At 41.0% G+C, this 18,205-nt stretch overlaps 2 protein-coding genes across 6 annotated transcripts in view; both read right to left on the bottom strand.

Annotated features, from left to right (window-relative positions):
• Window positions 1–2,038: 2,038 nt before the first annotated feature.
• On the bottom strand, window positions 2,039–4,916 carry bhlhe40 (basic helix-loop-helix family, member e40). The gene is made up of 5 exons (XM_029501988.1): window positions 4,578–4,916; window positions 4,380–4,437; window positions 4,169–4,276; window positions 3,646–3,769; window positions 2,039–3,512 (listed from the first exon to the last, which is right to left on the bottom strand). Exons 1-5 carry the CDS (start codon window positions 4,652–4,654, stop codon window positions 2,653–2,655), a joined length of 1,227 nt encoding a protein of 408 aa, XP_029357848.1. The 5' UTR covers window positions 4,655–4,916; the 3' UTR covers window positions 2,039–2,652.
• Window positions 4,917–6,461: 1,545 nt separating this feature from the next.
• Window positions 6,462–18,205, bottom strand: part of itpr1b (inositol 1,4,5-trisphosphate receptor, type 1b) — a 76,080-nt gene continuing 64,336 nt past the window's right edge. For all 5 annotated transcript variants that reach the window (XM_029501393.1, XM_029501391.1, XM_029501390.1 and 2 more), the window contains 5 exons: window positions 17,288–17,436; window positions 15,767–15,932; window positions 14,604–14,764; window positions 9,200–9,361; window positions 6,462–7,732 (listed from right to left, as the gene is read on the bottom strand). In XM_029501393.1, the coding sequence (XP_029357253.1) occupies window positions 7,646–7,732; window positions 9,200–9,361; window positions 14,604–14,764; window positions 15,767–15,932; window positions 17,288–17,436 (725 nt within the window). In that variant the 3' untranslated portion in view covers window positions 6,462–7,645. The remainder of the gene's footprint in view (window positions 7,733–9,199; window positions 9,362–14,603; window positions 14,765–15,766; window positions 15,933–17,287; window positions 17,437–18,205) is intronic.

An 18,205-nucleotide genomic window follows, 5' to 3' on the forward strand; every position in this document is an offset into this window, starting at 1 on the left:
GTGTTTTGCTTGAAATATTTTAACTGTCTTCTACGCTCTTCAAGATATGAATTACATTCTTAGACTTACAACTGTGGCCTCAACGCCAACGAGTCTTCTGAGCTACCGTCATATTTTGACTTTTAATTTCAATTTCTTTAAAAAGAAACCAGGAAAATATACGCCCCCATCATTCAGAATCATTCGTTTACTGAAACTAAATTGGTTAAATAAACGTCAGTAAGAAGGCATCAGGAAACACTTTTTGATTTCCCCTGCATAGATCATATGCATTCAAGTTACTTTCCCCCCAGTTTTCTTTTTTCTTTTTCTTGTTTCTGAACCCTTGGTTACTGCCGTGTTTACAAAAAAGAAGATGAAACTCCACGGACATATTTGGGAATATTGGTAGAGCAGCTTGAAATTGTTACTGGCATCTTCACAGTTGGTCTCCCTCAAGCCAACATCGTCTTGGTAGTGGTAAACCTTCCCAGCACCAGCAGTGTGAAAATGGCTGCTAAGCATAATACAAGTCCACAAGATGGTGCCAGCGCTGCATTTTCGCCCTTCAGGACTGTCGGCAGACATGTGAAAACTATATCTCAAGGTAGCCTGCTGGAAGTGTGTCATTGATCTGCAGATCAAATTACAAAATCCAGATTGTGATTACAAGAAAATTTCCACATTTCACAGGGACACATGGTGGGTGGTAGACAGTGCATGACGCATGCCTTTTTATTCTCACAACAGTGTTACCACCTGAGGAAACAGCACCCAACATGCAAAAGGTTAGAGGACACGCATCATTATCCATATTATCAAACTTGAAAGTAAATCAAAGACTTACAGTCCTTGCCTCCACAACCTCAAGTACTGTTTCCATTCACATTGATGTTCTCAAGTTGTCAAAAAAATGTTCTCCTCCAACCCAGCACACTGTCATACAGTGCACCAAGTGCATGGGGGAGAAGCTGCTAAACTACAGTGAAGTGGCATTCAGTGAATCTGTAGTTAATGGCTACCTTTTTAAAGAAAGGAAACCACCGCTCTGATGTTTCTAAATTAAGAGAGCAGTTTTCATTTCTGAATCCAACATACATGACTGCATTTGACTAAATCGTTCCCATGGGCGAAAAGTTGCACCGATAAAAACAAATAGAAGTAAATGTGTAAATGTGAACTTATGCCAGAGTTCACCACACACAATTCCTTAGAAATAGATTCGATTTTGAAACGTTTACAGGATGCAGTCTAAGACACACTATTGATTTACAGAGGCTCTGCTGCTTTATGGGTTATGTAAGTGTTATGTAAGTATGTGCTGCGATGAAAGGCTGTCAGGCTGTCTGGCTACAACACGTTTAAGCCATCAGGAAGTGAAAAACAAATTCCATGGGGCGAAAGCTTTATTAATATTTTAATATATATCAATAATACTTTATATACAAAATATGTACAACAACCATGTGTTACATTTCAAAATAAAAATCCCAAGTACCTCTTTCTATACAAAACTATTATTTTTGTTTCAACTTTACATTCACTCTCTTTGCCAATGACACAACGTTTAAAGCAAATACATTTAAACACCTGCCATCGTTGTGTCTGTGTTAAAAAAGGCAACAGCATGAGCTAAGATCAGGCCTTAACTTGACTGGGAATTTGTGGGCAAGACGCAAATCTGGCTGAGCACGATACTGTACACATTCTACTGGCATACAGCAGAAGACTATGTCAACCTTCCTCTGGTAGCAATGTAAATACATGCAGCGGGTCATGTATCAAAAATAGAGATGTATGAGAAGTATAAACAAAAAAGTATTACAAGACATTACTTCACAGGATCTCCATCTAGGTGCACAAACAGTCATGACTCACAATTCGTAAAAAGCACGCATGGCCACATCACTCAACAGATGTCAGTGACACACCTGGTACGACGACAACGCCCTGAATTCTGTGAACATCACAAACATTTGTGTTCATTTAGCTTCAAAGCAAATAAAGGGTGAAAGAAATAACATCTTATGATGCGTCTGGTTGACATGAGGCAAACATCTTTTTTTTTTTTTTTTTTTTTTTTTTTTTTCTTTTTTCCTGGTAACATTCTAGCCTAAACCATAATTTGCTGAGTTACAGGAGCGACAAACACTGAAGGTAGATCCTCCATTCACAGATCTACAGCAGGTAATAACAATTCAAGCAGCATCTACATGGGGATTTTGTTCAATCTTTACATTCATTAAAGATGGGTGAGTGTGCAAAAAAAGTAGGTCCAAATACATTTTTGAAGGGGGAAGGGTGGGGGGGGGGACCTTTTCCTTACATTCTGGGTTTATCGCTGACATTCAACAATAAGTATGGAGGACAAGAACAGTGTGAATTAAAAAAAAAAAAAGACCCATCACCCTGAAACTGATCATCTTCTCAGCCATCCAACAGGTACTATATGAGCCTTTGCCCGCAAAAAGTCCCGTGTCAATGTGTGAGGCAGACGATGCACTGAGGAGACTATTTGGGCTTCTTTGCTGGGGTCAGTGTTCTGACGGCCAAACAGCCGCTGTGGTTTGTGGGGACACCCCAGCATTTGTTTGTTTTAAGTCTTTTCAGTGGGCCAACCATTTAAACCCGTTCAACATTCAGAGGGCAAGTTTCCAACAGAAACATGTCTGTTTAGTCTTTGGTTTCCAAGTTTAAGGGGGGGGCGTGCTTTAAAGCTTTGTGGAGAGCGGGGGAGTCCATGGCGATGTGGTGGGGAACTGGAGACCCAGCCCGAGGAGACATCACCAGGGATGAGTGGAGCGTCTCGGGGGGTAAGCTCACAGCGGAGCCACTCAGGCCGGGGTACATGACTGGCATACCCCCGGGGTACCAGCACTTCTCCAGCATGGGCAGATATGCTGCTGCTGTTGCAGCCTGTGGCGGTATGAGGTAGAAGGGGAGGCAGAACGGGGGCTGGTTGGGCGAGAAGCTCATGTAGCTGCCGGGACCTCCTGGGCCATGAGCGGCAAGAATTTCTTCTTCCGTGGAATCAGACCTTGCCCGTTTGGCTTGAGGCTCGTCTCCCTCTCGCTTGATGGCGCTGGAAGAGTGCTCGGAAACGGAACGCTTGTGCTCCCCCTCCTTTGCGTGGATTTCTGACCACTGGGCTTTGGCTTCGCGCTTGTCGTGCTCTCCCCCATAGCCGCTGTCGGTGTCGGTGTCGCTGCCACTTTGCTCCCCTGCCCCGTGGGGGTAAGTCCTTTGGATGACAGGAACACAGTTCTTAGCGGGGCCCTCGGAGGCCCTCTGGGGCTGTCCAGTGTGTTTCTGAGGTTTTTCTGTGGCGTGAGGGATGGACTCTTCTGGGTGCGGGCTGCTTCTCTGCTGCAGAACCTCAGCTGCTACTTTATGGATGTGGGTGATGACGTTGGAAGGAGTCAGGTCCCTGCTGCTCTCCTGGCTGCTCAGATAGTGGAGGACTTCTTTTGCACACAAGTGAAATCCACAGCGGAACATCTCCTCGCCGTTCTCCACACCGTCTCCATTGTCACCTGTTGGCAAAAACGCAAAAAAACCTATGAAAACCCATTTTCCCCTCCACGCTGACAGCACAGTGTGTCCATGCCTCGCCTAAAACATCTGCTTGGGTTTCATGTCTACACTCCATCAAGACATCACACTTACCAATTTGCAGGTCCTTCTGCAGAGAGATAATTTTCTGCTGCTGCTGCTCCAGGAGAGCACTCAAGGCTTTCACATGCTTCAGAGTGAGTTCCAGCACAACGGCTTTCTCCAAATGACCCAGCGTCTAAAACAGGAAGACCTTGGATAAGCATGTTGATCTTTCTTATGTAACACATTCTGCAGCTGAACAGAGGACAAGCCGAGCACACCCGGGAAGTCATGCAATCTACACACGCACGGGCACACGCACGCACCTACCCCCCCAACCCACACACACACATACATTTCTCAAGGATTAATTCAAATGTGAAAACATTTTTGGAATACAATTTGGACAAAACTGTCAGCAAAAAAATATTTATGGTATTTGTCTGTGTACTTTGTCCTACTGAAATCCAAAACTTTTGAATTTTTTGAGACTCTTGAAAGTTAATCTGAAGTCTGGAGCAAACAGCAAAACCATGTGGCGTCTCGGATTCCCTGGCTGTTCACAGACATGCCATATGCAGGAGATAATACTCACAGTGAGCTTAAGATGCTCTGGCAGCAAATCCTTCAGCTGGGCGATGCATTCGTTGATTCTGTCACGTCTTTTCTTCTCGATCAGTCGGTGTGGCAACTTGTAGGTCTCCTGAAGAGAAAGTGGCAGTTCCAGGCGGTTTACTTAATACGGAGAAGTGCATGAATATTATGCAGTTTTTTTTTGTTTTTGTTTTTTTTTTTTTTTTCTTTACCTTGCTCTCATCCCGCTTCATGCCCCGTCTGGCTTTGTACACATAAATGGGAAAATTTCTTTGGAGAAAAGAGAAAAGAGGTTTTATTTTTTCAAACTTTCGTTAAGGTTCATTAAGACGTGAGTAATTTGGAAGGCTGGACTAAAGAGAATGGCATGAAAAAAAAGAGAGAAAAACTAAACTAAATCTTGCTTTTACCCCGTCATGTCAGCTATATCCAGAGCTGCGTGTTTTGGTACGCAGGGAGGCGGTTGCGCGCTGGTAATCCTCTCCATGTCGTCTCGGTATCAAACCCGAAATAAATAGCTAAATAAAAGAAGCCTTCAAATTGTCCCGAAAGCTGCCAGAGAAGAAGCCGCTGGAAGGTGAATGAGGAGACAAAGTAAGTCCTGTTCCCGGTGCGTGTGTCGCCGCGGTGTGCAGCGTCTGGGGAGGCTCCTCGGCCGGATCGGTGTGTGAGCGCTGGCTGGCTTTTGACTACGTGTTAAATAAACTCTGTGACTGCGGGCACGTCTCCCTGCGAGAGACAGACTCCGTCACATGAGCCTCACGTGTCGGACGGCGCTTTCAACTCCTCACCCTCCCCTCCCTCTGCGAGCGCACCCACTCACTCACTCACTCACGAACGCGCGCACGCCCCGCAGCTCGAGTACAACCCGCATGTGTAGTACTGTGTAGTACTCCCCGTCCCGTGTTCCACCATGCTCCTGTCTGCAGAGCGGCCAGAGAGGGCAACAGTTCCCCTCCGAGGTTGTCCAAACACAACAACAACAACCGAAAACCTGAGCCCGTGTGAGTGTGTGTGTCTGCTCCTTATTGCAGCAATAACAGAACAGGGAATCTCACCGTTTGTGCCTTTTCTTTCAAAATGACGCACAGAGAGACATTTAAAGCTTTCTAATATATATTTATAAAGGGGCCCATGTACACGCTGTGTGTAGCTTATGTAATAATAATAATAATCTACGGGCTTCATGACGTAACCGACATCAGTGTGATATAACATAATGGATGTGGACTTCAGGTGACATACCTTCTTCTTCTTCCCCTCTCTGCGGCCTGCCGTGGGTCACGTGATCACCGTCTCTGTGTCATTTCACTCAGTACCAGCCCGCCGAGGCGGCACGTGCCCCGGCTGTGGGATGACACAGTCACCGTGGCGGGACACGCCACGCGCCGTCTCTCATCCCGGCCGCCGTACTGACACCGTTTAGCCTGCTTGTACCCAACGTGACGTCACGTCGAGCCGCGCTCGTGGCCGGGACTGGTCCCTCTCGGTGACGTCATGCGTAACCCCCCCCGCCCAACACACACACACACACACACTGGGCGACCGGCCGCTCAGTTCCTCCCGCCGACGTCCCGGAGCGGCGGCAGAGGAAAGCCACTGCTGCTCCCACTGGGTGTCCTATCGCTTTAGAACTCATCCTTCTTTATTTCATTCATGCTCTTTTTGACCATGACAAAAATATAAAGTTATGTTGATTATGTCAACATGTTGGTAAACCAAATGCATACATAAAAATACATCCTGCATCCTGTATAAATATATAATGTATACAAATTAGATATTTCCTCAAAATTTCAAACAAAACCAAATCTAATGGGATTATCATCATTTTTACTATGAATAGGTTTCTGTATGAAATGAACTGCAGACATGCAGTTGGTTTCAGAGATGAAAGTTTACTGTTGACAGAGATCATTTCTCTGGAAACCATCGAGATAAATGCAGGGCATGGCTTACGTTCATTTCTGAACTGGAAAACACCAGTTAAAATTATTAGTGTATTTTATAGTGTGGAATAAAAAGTATGCTGTTTATGGAATCATTTATCAGTGTAACGGAGTCACTTTCAGTTCACACAGTGGACATAAGTATTTCTACAGCCAAGTATAACAATGTTATTTACTATCTTTATATATAAAAGTACATATTTTTTAGTTTTCATATGACAGATTTTTATTGACCATTTGTGGCACTGTGATTAAATAAGTAATGGTTCATTTTGTATTGAGAATTTAATAATTATCATAAAAAAAAAAACAAAACACACACACACACACCAAAGGATGTAAATGATTATTACATCAATTTTAATAAATAATTCTACTTTAATATACAAATTGACAGTGCTTTGATTTTTAAATTCATTTTAACTTTGATTTTGAGTAACATTTTTTCTCCATCTCGTTTTTCTATACAAAAGCAAAGCAGCAAACCTTATGTACAGACAGTAGTCAAAAAAAAAATTCTAACAGCTCTTCATGAAAGCCAACTAATTCAACTTAGTGAAAATGAGCAGAAAAGTAAGTGCCTCGGCGCAGGCAGTAAACATTTAACAGACTAAAAATGGGGACAACAGGCACAAGTGGAACATGTTTGCTGCAAAAAAGTCATCCAACTCCTGAGCAAATCATAAAAGCAGGAATGGTATTGAAACTATACAGTTATATCTGGCAGGTCAAACTCTAACTGTCATTTAGAGCTAAATTAAATAAGAGTTTATCATAAAATAAGTTGAGATATGACACCACTGGATTGACACAGGTGAAAGAAAACTATCTGCATATATTGTTCTCACACAATATTCTATTTCTATCAAGTGTGGTAGACACCCAAGAAGTATGCACATTTTCAACAAATAAAAGGAAACAGTAAAATTGAGAAGGTCCACTTATTCAGTATTTTTTCTATAGTTCAGTAAGTAAAGACAACAGAGAACTCTATTTTATCCAAATAAACAAAATATTGGCCCACGCTTTTAAGTAAGACATAACTGATGGAATATTTGCATATTTTATATATTGCACAATGTACAAAAGGACACATGTAATACTGTTCATTATGCCAGAAATATAAATAAAATGTAAAAAAAAAATAATAATAACAATAATAAAAAAAAAAAAACAAACAAAAAAAACAATGAAAAACAAATGGGACTAATTCTTCCTGTCCAGTCAGCTCCCTTTTATTTCAAGTTCAACCAGTAAAGGCAAAGTGTTGAAAAATCCAATTTATTTTTACATAGAAAACATTTGGCACAAATTCCAACTGAACTGAACAGAATGAGATGGGTGAACGTTAGTGTTTGGAGTAACGTGTGCATGGGATAGAGCTACACATCGTCTTATGACTACCTATTTTACAGTGTTTCCCTACCGTTATAAGTTAGACGCAGACTCAGCACAGTCTGCGTGGTGTGCAGCCTCTGAGCAGCTGCACAGTCTGTCCAGAAGCTCCTTCAGAGACTTGTTGGTTGACTTTATGCGGGCTGCTGGGGGTTGACGTTCATATGCTGAGGGTGCCCCAACAGGCCAATCCTCTGCTTCTGCTTCCTCTGTTCTGTCATCTGAAGACCACAAACCAGAGATTTATTTCAAAAATCATCCCACCTGCAGCTTGTGCGTTCTTCAGTTGCATATCCAGACAACCTCTCCCCACTAGCATCTTCTTAGATTAATTCTTTCACTTTACAAAAACCGATACACGCTTCGCAGACGCTGAACTTAGACAAACCCCTCTGAAATCCTGCCATCCTTTAAAACACTTACATTCGTGGGTCTTCTGACGAAAGCACACAAAACACACTACTAATACTGAAAGTCAGTCAAAAGAAATTTCTGCATTCAACCACATCTTATGAGTCATAACATAAATGTTAACCTTTGTAGCAACAGGAACAAGAACGGGTTGTCTGCAAAGAATTAGCATTAATTAATGTAATGTAAGGATTTGTACTTTGACACTGAAACACAACATTAAAAGTGAGATGACAAAAGTGGTCTTGTGATGAGTGTTCCAGGAGATATAATGCCGTCTACACTGTAGGAATGCGTAAGAGAAAATATCACTAAAACACATTAGCTTAACAGTTTAAACTCAGGGGCAAAATGCTGCCATTTTATACACAGTAGTTTTCTAATTTAGCCAATTTGTCCAGGAATGATACAAAACAGAAACGACTTGTAGTGAGATGCTGCTGCTTGTGCTTTGCTCTGAATGAAATGCTGAAATTTCTGGGAAAAGGGGCCGATTCAAATGAATGAAATTACACTTTTTACTTCTTTTTGCCACCACACCACCATTGCAGTTTTTTTCCCCAGTCGTAACCAAATTAAATTAAAGTCAAAGGAGGCAAAGCAAACGTTGATTCTGGAGTGAAATGTGAAATGCGCTGTACCCTTTTTAAGTTTCAGGAACATAATAATCCCCCCTGTATGCTGTCTGGGTCAAAATGTCTCGGTGACATTCACTTCCTCACAGATAGTTCTCATTTCGATTTTTACAAATGTGTTTACTAGAAACAGACCAGTTGTGCAATTTTTTGTATAAAACCGCTGTTAGATGCAACATTTTCTTACACAACTTAGTTGTACTGAACTGTGAGTTTAATCACTGCAGATGTGTGCTTATAAAATTAGCCATTTACTGAATGACTGGCCAGCCAAAATTTGCAGTTGTGTGTCCACAGAAATACTGAGGAATTTTTCCAGGAAATAAAGAACTCAATATATGGTTAAAAAAGGAAAACTTCAATCGTTGCTCACTAATTCGGTAGAGCCTAAAGGTAGGTTGTTGCTCAATGATGAGAATAAAATCAGGCTGTCAGCGTGTAGAACTGTGTTGTGAACTATGACTCATCACCTTTTGCATTTAGTAATCTCTGCACCTAAATGGCAATGAGTGACAAACAAGCAAGCCTCGAGCAAGGTCTGCCGTCCGCATCTACACAAAAACCTCTCTCGCTCCTCGTGGTATCTCCATGATTAAGTCAAAGTCTGTGTCTCTGTCAGAGTTCCGCATCAGTTCAACCAACCTGCTCTTTCAGCTCAGTCAGCTGGCCTGAGAGGTTGGAAACCAGTTTCATCGTGGACTCCAGTTTCTCCTGCAGATTTCTGATCTCATTCTGCTCCCCGTCTGCATCGCTGCTGACCAAGGACATGGCCCGCATCCGTGGAAACCAGTCCAAGTTGTGCTCCTAGTAAAAAGAGGTCAAAGTGGTTAGAGATCAGAGATCAAGTCATATTAAAATACAATCAAATTGATTGATATATATCTAACAACTGCTAAATCTGTTTTAGTTTACAAAAGACAAAGGATTTTTCCTTTGTCTAAAATTCCTCAAACTAGTCTCATTTTTATCTTGCTTCACATATTGAAACAGGAATGACACCAATTTTGCACAACTGCCAAGCCCCATTTGATCTGTGTTTTTCATCACAGGAATTGCTTTGTCTCTCTGCCTGTTTGCAGTGATTTGAAGCTGACTTTAAAAGCAGAATTAAACTAATCATGAGGGACTTTCCATATTAGAATCACATGGGGTGTGAGGGCATTCTTGAAATCACTTGCAACAGCCAGTTCACTTATTGGTTATATGTTTCCCTCGCGTCTCACCTTATTCTGCATGCGACAAACTTGGCAAACTTGCTAAAGTCTGTGAACTAAGGTGGAGGAGCGTTTTATCATTTGATCCAATGCACATCGCTGCATATGTAAAAGTAAGAGAAACACACAGCTCGAGAGCCACAAACTGTGACTCACAGGAGCAGCAGGACGTAGGAAACAGACTGAGGACTGTATGTCTGAAATATTAGCTGTGGGAGTTATTTCTCCTTGGAAGACATTACTTCAGGCATTTAAGAGACCTTTGACACGTGGCACATTGATGTCAGCAGCAAACCAAATAACAACTGAAAATGTAACTTTGATCAAATCTGTCATGATATGATTTAATGTCTCTAAAGCAATATACTGGTAATGCGCAAATATTTCAGTCATGAGACATTTGACATTCTTTGATCTGTTGTTGTTGTTGTTGTTTTTCCTTTTTTAATCAATCTTTTTGTGAAACAGTTCCAGCTGAGGTTTGATAAGTTCAAGTGTGGGAACACATTTTTCATGAGCGGTTGAAGGAGCTAAATTGCAATATCAGCTATTACAATAATTGCACTGTGACTATTTTTTATTAACTTTGAGATATGTGGGAGGTGATTATTAATTTCTATGTATTTTTCATTCAGATTCATTAAGATTCTCTAATAAAATATTTTTTGTAATTCTCTATATGAATGACACTTTTTCAGCAGTACGTGAGAGAAGAAAGAAAAATAAATAAATAAAAAAGGATTTACAGATCCTCTCTGATGAAAATCAAGTTTCTAGCCCTGTTAACTTTTTATGTCCATATAACATTTCCTATAAAATACATGACAAATAACATTTTGCAGTAAGATAATAAGCAGTTCACACCATGACTGTATATTTCCTTGCTGAAACTGAAGTGAACCAAAGCCTCTTAAAGATAGACAGGGTTTCATATAATCTAAGGAACCAGCCTCATTGAGTTTCAGGGGTAAACCAGAAGGCAAAATAAACCTGAACCTCTGAAAGTATAGAGAAGGTAAGTTTGCATCAATACAAGTACTAACACAGAAAGGCCCCCATGACTGGGAACCAAACTAGTGATCATCTTCTTGTGAGGCAACAGCACTAACCACTATGCCGTTGTGCTGCCCTAGTTAACTCGTGTTATCTAAAATACATTATTCATTCTTTAATTTGTTCATCTCCAACCGATTATCCGCTTCTGGGTCATGGGGGGTGCAGGAGCCAATCCCAGCACACACTGGGTGAGGGCGGGGTACATTCTGGACAGGTCACCAGTCCATCACAGGACCTAAAATACATTATGTTTAGATCATTTAAAACATGCATGTAGAGGGATATTACATTTTGTAATTATGCCTCTCTATCATCATTTTGATGAATACAAATACAAAAAGTTGTGCCATGAAATATTGCACTGCAAAATTTGGCCCAGACTTTTGCAAAAGCTTCCAGCAACGAGTTTGACTTAAAGTTTACTTTGCTTTCACCTTCTCTCCGGTTCATCCCAAACCAGCTCCCTGCGTTTCATTCTGGAGAGGGTGCTGCCACTGTTTAATTCTTTTCTTCTGCTTTTTTGGATTATCTTATCGTAGGGGGCAGCACAGAGGCATAGTGGTTAGCGCTGTTGACCCACAAAAAGAAGGTCATGGGTTTGGTTCCCATCCTGGGGCCTTTCTGTGTGCATGTTCTTCCCTTTGCTTGCATGAGTTTCCTCTGCGTACTGCAGTTTCCTCCTGGCCAAAGACATCATGCTTGGGTTAACTGGTGGCACTAAGTTGTCTGTAGGTTTGAGTGTGAGTGTGAGTGGTTGTTGGTCTCTGTGTGTTGACCCTGTGATGGACTGGTGACCTGTCCAGGATAACCCCGCCCTCACCCAGAGTGAGCCTGCGACCCAGAAATGGATAAGCGGTAAAAGCTGAAAAATCTTATCATAGGACCAACACTTGAACTGAACCAGAACTGTCCTAATTCTTCATCAGATTGTGTAGCAACACCATATCCCAACACTGCCTTTGTAACATCATTTAGGAACATACAGAAATTGCTTGAATAAACAGTTGGCTATATTCATTGAAGATAAGGTTTTTGTTTGTTTTTTTAAATCTTGAGCAGTTTACCGCTTATTGTAGTGCCATTTGAGGACTTGTGCTGCTGAAATTAAAAAAAAAAATTTGAAAACCAAGTTCCTCTGTAACTTGACTGGTATGTTCAATTCTTAACAAGCTAAACACAGATCTTATGCCACAGCCATGTGAATTCAGTGAGCACAACTGTCATGAGCATAGATGCATCATGAATGAAAAGGGAGGATGCTGCATAGCTGCTGAGGTCACTATATTAAAACAGAGCAGTGCCGACAAACTGGGCTGGAAAAGTCCCGAGGTTTCAGTGGTTGATTTGAAGACATATGGGCGAGTGAGGTGGCTGTTCAAACCACAAACCAGTCCTGGGTCAGACAGCAGCCTGAGGGGAATCACACAACACTAAGCTAATGAGCAGCACTCACTCATTCTGAAAGGAATAGAAGACTGTTGTGAGCAAGTTCCACTTCCTGAATGCAAAGAGACAGAAGCTATGTTTACCTACTTTACCTGTCCCTCCCCCAACACACATACATGCCATCTGAGCACAGCTTGAACCTCATTTAATGCACTTACCTTAATAGTCTTTGTATTCTCTGCAATATATGTTATGTGAAGTTTCTATACTTTTAATTTTCAAAACAAATCAGTTTTGTCATGACACTGTCTGTCTGTCAGCGCTGTTTCCCACAATCATACATAGTTTGTGAGAAGAAAAAAATTAACCGCATGTGACAGAGGTCATTTCCACATTTTTGCATTCTGCTTGTGGCCAACAACACACGTGTTTGTTTGACGACTTTATCAGCAGCAGCCCTGCTCTCTTTCCATCTGCTGTATTTACAAATGAAAGCACTTCCAGTAAACTGAGAAGCGCAGTCATGACTTAAGACTCTACATCACACTGGTTCAATGGAAATGACGGAAGTATATTTTTCATTATTAAAACCGCACGGGGCATGACAGAGAAACAGGATGCTGTGTGGTTAAAACAGCAACAGAAAACGTCACATTCATGAAACAAGCCACAGCCCCCCCTCAGTGTGCAAGCATGCAAATGAACCCCACCAAAAATATCGAACAATATCCGCCTGTGTCTGCTTGGATGTCTAAATTTTTTTGCTGAGATGTTTCAAATCAGGCGATGGAGCTGGGACATTTTAGAGTGTTGGACATAGTAGGAATCAGGGCAATGAGTGAGAGCATCATCCCTTTGTACCTTTGACGTGACACTTCACTCAGAGCCCTCCACCATTGACGTCAGTCCCAGTCATTGTCAGAGTAGTCTGACTTCTACACCCCCCTCTATCCTGTTGTTTCTTTCACGTTATTGCAGCATAAAGAAAAAAAGAAAGCCAGTATAAACAGCCTTTATAGTGACCTCAGCAGTTCTATGATAATTATAGACTGGATTCTGTCATGCATTTTGTGTTTTTGAAAATTAAGAAATAAATTAGTGTTCTATGTCACCTCTCTTTTAACATTTTAGCCATCATCTCGCTATATTATGATGAGCAGATGAAAAAAGAAAAAGAAAATGGAATTAAGAAAACATGGTGTTGAGAAAATATATTCCTTTCATTTATCATGATTCCAGCTTTGAACTTAAAGATAATCTCCATGAATGATGTAACAAATGAGAAGATTTCTGTGAACACTGCACCCTTTGTGGACAACTCAGACAAGCATCAAACACATGCATGTCAAGCCGAGGGCTAAGGTTGAGGATGACTGGGTCAGCTGATGGGTCACAGGTCTTTTGCACCCAGTGTGCCTTCTTTGCTCAGTCGGCCCATACAAAAGCTGGTCAGAATGCATCATTGAAAAACCTAATTTTGGCTCAGTAGGTTGCAAGGTTAATTGGACAGACAATAGCAGTTAATCCCGAATCAGGTGGTTCCTCACAAGACTGAGAGCAGCAGATCAGGGCAAAAGGCAGTGGAATGGGCTTGAATGGCATCTAATGAGAAACTCTGTCAGAAACTGACAGCAGCACAAGTGCGTCAGGGAAGCAACCACTTCACAAGAAGGGGCTTTCCTCTGGCAGTTTAAAAAAAAACAAAAAAAAAAAAACTCTTTCTAATTGCTCACAGGCTATGAGCGTGATTCAACCATCAAAACAATAATGTTTCTTTCTGGTATCTTTATTTTTAATTAGAAGTTTCCATGTCTGTTTTAATCAATTGCGACATACTGGGAAGAGCCAAAGTAGAAGTATGTGTGTCTGATGCTCTCATTAATATGAGACCCTGATGAGATATTACCATTTTTAATGATAATATAAACTTGCATTTTTGTGATAATGAGTATGAGCCCAGGTATAATTGAGCGCTAATTATGAGGTGATATGCAGGGTGAGATCAGAGTGTGTGTGTGTACGCGTTTTTGCATTCAGGTGTGTGTAATGATTAAAGCAAGTCATGGCTGCCTCAGAGGATTAACACATTTTATGCCAGTGGCAGACTCTGTTTGAATGTTAATTCCTCACTTTCAAAGCTGACTGATGTGATAATACTTTGGAAGGATTCAAGGTCACAGAGATATGGATTACATCATGCAGTCCTGGGACAGATGAGGTCAAAGCGAGAAGAAGAAAAAGAAAAAGATACTGTTTTTATTTGTTGCCAGGAGTGTAACCTCTTTGATGACTACAACTGTACTTGTGTACTTGTGACTTGTACTCTCAGATCATCTTTACTTGTGTGCAGGACAATTAAAAAAAAGCAAAATCCATGAAAACATTCTTACCCTTATCATTTCAGCCACGTAGCTTTCTGGGCCGGTGTACTCTGTCGAATCCTTGACCTTGACCAGAACGATGAAGAACAGGTAGTGCCACATGTTGTGCTCAACTTTTATGTGTTCTTCAAAGGTAACGGTCTTATTGTCAAACTTGTCTCTTTCCAAACCTTAGGAAGAGAAAACACACACAAACGCACATAGAAACACACAAGCAAACAAAAATAGTGCTCTAATTTCTTTGGAAGAATGAAGAAATACACTTTGTGTTGCAACGTGACATAATAGCTTGTGACCTAAATGAGGGTGACTAACTGAAAAAGCAACAGGAAATAGGGTCACAGGAGAATGGGCAGACAACCTTTTTTTTTTAGAGGTGAGACTTGCTGAAAATGTTAAACTCTTGTTCGTAGCAGCGCATTGTTAACAAGAAAAACAACTCCTAACATGGCTTCCCAACACATGGTAGTAGAAGTGAGCACGACTAACCACAGGTCTCATACAATGCCAACAAATGATGGATTAGGCCAGTGTTTGAGTGAGTGTACAATTTAACATGGTCAAGACCCATATGGCAACAGGAAGAAACACTCCACCTCCGCATCAGCACCTGCCGTGACTAACTATTCATTCTGGGAAGAGGAGGCGTTTCTTTGTTTATACTACCCAGAAAAACAGCCCCCATTTTGCAGAGCCCTGATGTGAAGCTGCATCGCAATACTCGCATGCTCATACAAGAACAGGCATGGGGGTAGACCACTTGCTTAATTTCTCTTGATTTCATCATCATATGCAACCCTCTGCATTCATGCCTGCTGATTGTACTGCACCACTGATGTACAGTTGTGCGTCAAGTCAAGTATCGCTTGCAGAACTGATTCAGTTGGAACTGTGAGACATTTCTGATGCAGTGACTTCGAGGAAGGGAGTACGACAACTATATAGAGATGATGGTAAAAAGACAGGAAAAAATGTGTGAGAGGTCATGACTCACATACCCATTATGTTCAGAAAAAAATAGAGGCAGTCTTTAATTGACAAGAACACAGAACGTCTTTTACGGAGGGGGAAAAAAACAAAACAAAAACAAAAACGTTAGACGATAATTAGATGGACTATAAATCTTGGACTTGAACTCACACCACTGAAAAAGTATCTATTTAATCTCTCACCACAAATAAAACACGTTGTTTTCAGGATTTCCTCTTTCTTCTGCTTCTCACTCCTCAGGTCAGCAAACGTGTCGATGATGACACCAAAGATGAGGTTGAGAACGATAATGATAACCATGAAGAAGAAGAGCAGATCGTAGATCACTCGGGCTGCGAAAAGGGGCTCCTGTTGAACAAAAGGTGGCATGTCAGTGAGACTTCAAATTTCCTCTCTGAATAACTTTATTCAGTTATTCACAGAGGCGATTCACAAGTTTGCTTTCACTGAGGCTAATGAACGCCACACATTGAATTCATTTCCTCATTTGCAAAATAGATGATTGCCTGAGTCAGTTAGTATTAAGTCCCTGATAATGTTAGCATTTATTTTTTTCTTATCAGTATTTATGCATTTGGCAGATGTTTTATCCAAAGTAAGCAACATCATTAATATTAATTAGGTACGTTAAATAGATTTAAATTTTTGATTTTTTTTCTGAGAGGTTTAAGACCATCATTGATGTATACATATGGTATATTGATCTGTGGATGTAAGATAAGATAAAAGTTAAAATGAATATTTCTGAAGGAAATTCTTGTGACAGAGTATAGTACTTACAGTAACGACATATAAAAAATATTGTTTCTCCAAAAAGGTCCAAAAACAAAAACTAAGTAAATAAATTTAAACATAGTAAATAAATATGTATTAATAATGTTAATGGCACATGAATGGAATGTTTAAGGTAAAATACAGAAACACAGAGTAAACTATTAACTATTAAACTAAACTATTAAAAACTATTCCAAATCCTGTATTGGGTCTGTATTGTGTCAGGTTGCTAAAATATGTCAGAGTTCAGGTTTTGTCAAAAATATCAGATGATCTAATTTACCAAGTGGTCATAAAAATCGGCTATCCTAATCACAGCGGTGAAATTGAACTGATTCATATTGCCCTGTTTGCATACAGTGTTATCATGTGCTAAACACATCGACGTGACTAAAAACAAAACAGAGAATGCATATGGACGCTAAGCTCCCTGAGTTTTGCATATAGTTAATGAGTCATGCCCTGGTTCTATGGCTCCAGCTGCAAATCTAACACATGTTGCGGTAGCTAGACTTCATCCTGGTTAAGTAAATACCATTAATGCTTTTTCTGGCATGTTAAGTCCTCTATGCAACCTCATTGACCTGCCAGCACATTGTATCTTTGTGTGGCTGACTCCCAAACTATTTTATTCTGATTGGGTTAAATATGCTGTCATTGTTTGAAAGTTAAAGAAAATTTGGTGATCCTCTCATGAGCTCATTAAACAAAGATACCTTTTTTAGATCTTGCATTACTTTTGTCCATTCACTTTAATTCCTCTACAGATTGAACAAGATTAACGGAGCAAATGTTTTAGTGCACAATTCAAGTTGTTATTTTCAGTATTAGAGTTAGGCAAGATGTCTTAAAGTTTACCATCATTTCGTTTCTGGATATGTAGTAATAGTGGGCTTTTACCCATGTCATTCTACTTCAATTCTCTGTACCTCTTTGGAAGGTTTCCTCAGGACATCGCCAACACCTCCCCCACTTCTGAGGCCATGACTCAATACTGTGACAATGCACATTAGCAAGGAGTCACACGTCCTCTCCTTGTCCTCAATCACCACTGCTGAGGGCTGGATGGCAAGGGAAGCTATGGAGACATGGAAATACTGTCACTTCCTTTGTAGGCTGAATGCATAGCTTTGCCTGAACAATCAGCTGCATTGCTCGCCCATCTGCTGCGCTTTTCAATTCAACTCTAAAGAGAAGAGGCCACTGAGACAGCTACACTAAAAATAGGAAACTGTAGATCTAATAGACTTTCCACACTATGTGCATCCTATTAAAGTTCCATTTTGATTGACTGAATCGAAGAAGATGACAAGACTGGAAAATTTCTCAAAGCATCCACCCACTCATAAGTCACCAGACTACCATAATTAGCCAGCCTAGTGGCAATGAATAGGAAAGCCCAGACAAGGTCAGGCTCCAGCCAGATTGAGGATTCGACATGGTTGGCTGGTCAATTTTAAGGTGGTACATGCATGTGTTTATACCTAACCCTAACCCCCCACCTGCTAATGCTGAATGTACCCATTGACCTGCTTGTACATAATGGTAATTAAACTTTGACCTTTTAATTCTAGGCCCCTACATCAGGTCTTGGGCTTGTCCACCTGAGACACATAAGGAGTCTGAACCTCCAGTGTTTCACCCAACCCACCCAACCCTTGAAATCACTGAAGCAGCCCAGCCAGGTTTAATCCCATGACCAGCCAACTGCCCAGATTTACAGCTCAGTGAAATGAATCTCCTCTCGCTGAGTCATATGTCTGTAAAGGCATAAAGATCTTTACATACTCACACTCATAAGCAGGCACATACACAGACAGACACAAAGACTTGGGAATCTCTTAAGA

The sequence above is a fragment of the Echeneis naucrates genome, chromosome 5, assembly GCF_900963305.1.
Source record: "Echeneis naucrates chromosome 5, fEcheNa1.1, whole genome shotgun sequence".
Taxonomy (NCBI): domain Eukaryota; kingdom Metazoa; phylum Chordata; class Actinopteri; order Carangiformes; family Echeneidae; genus Echeneis; species Echeneis naucrates.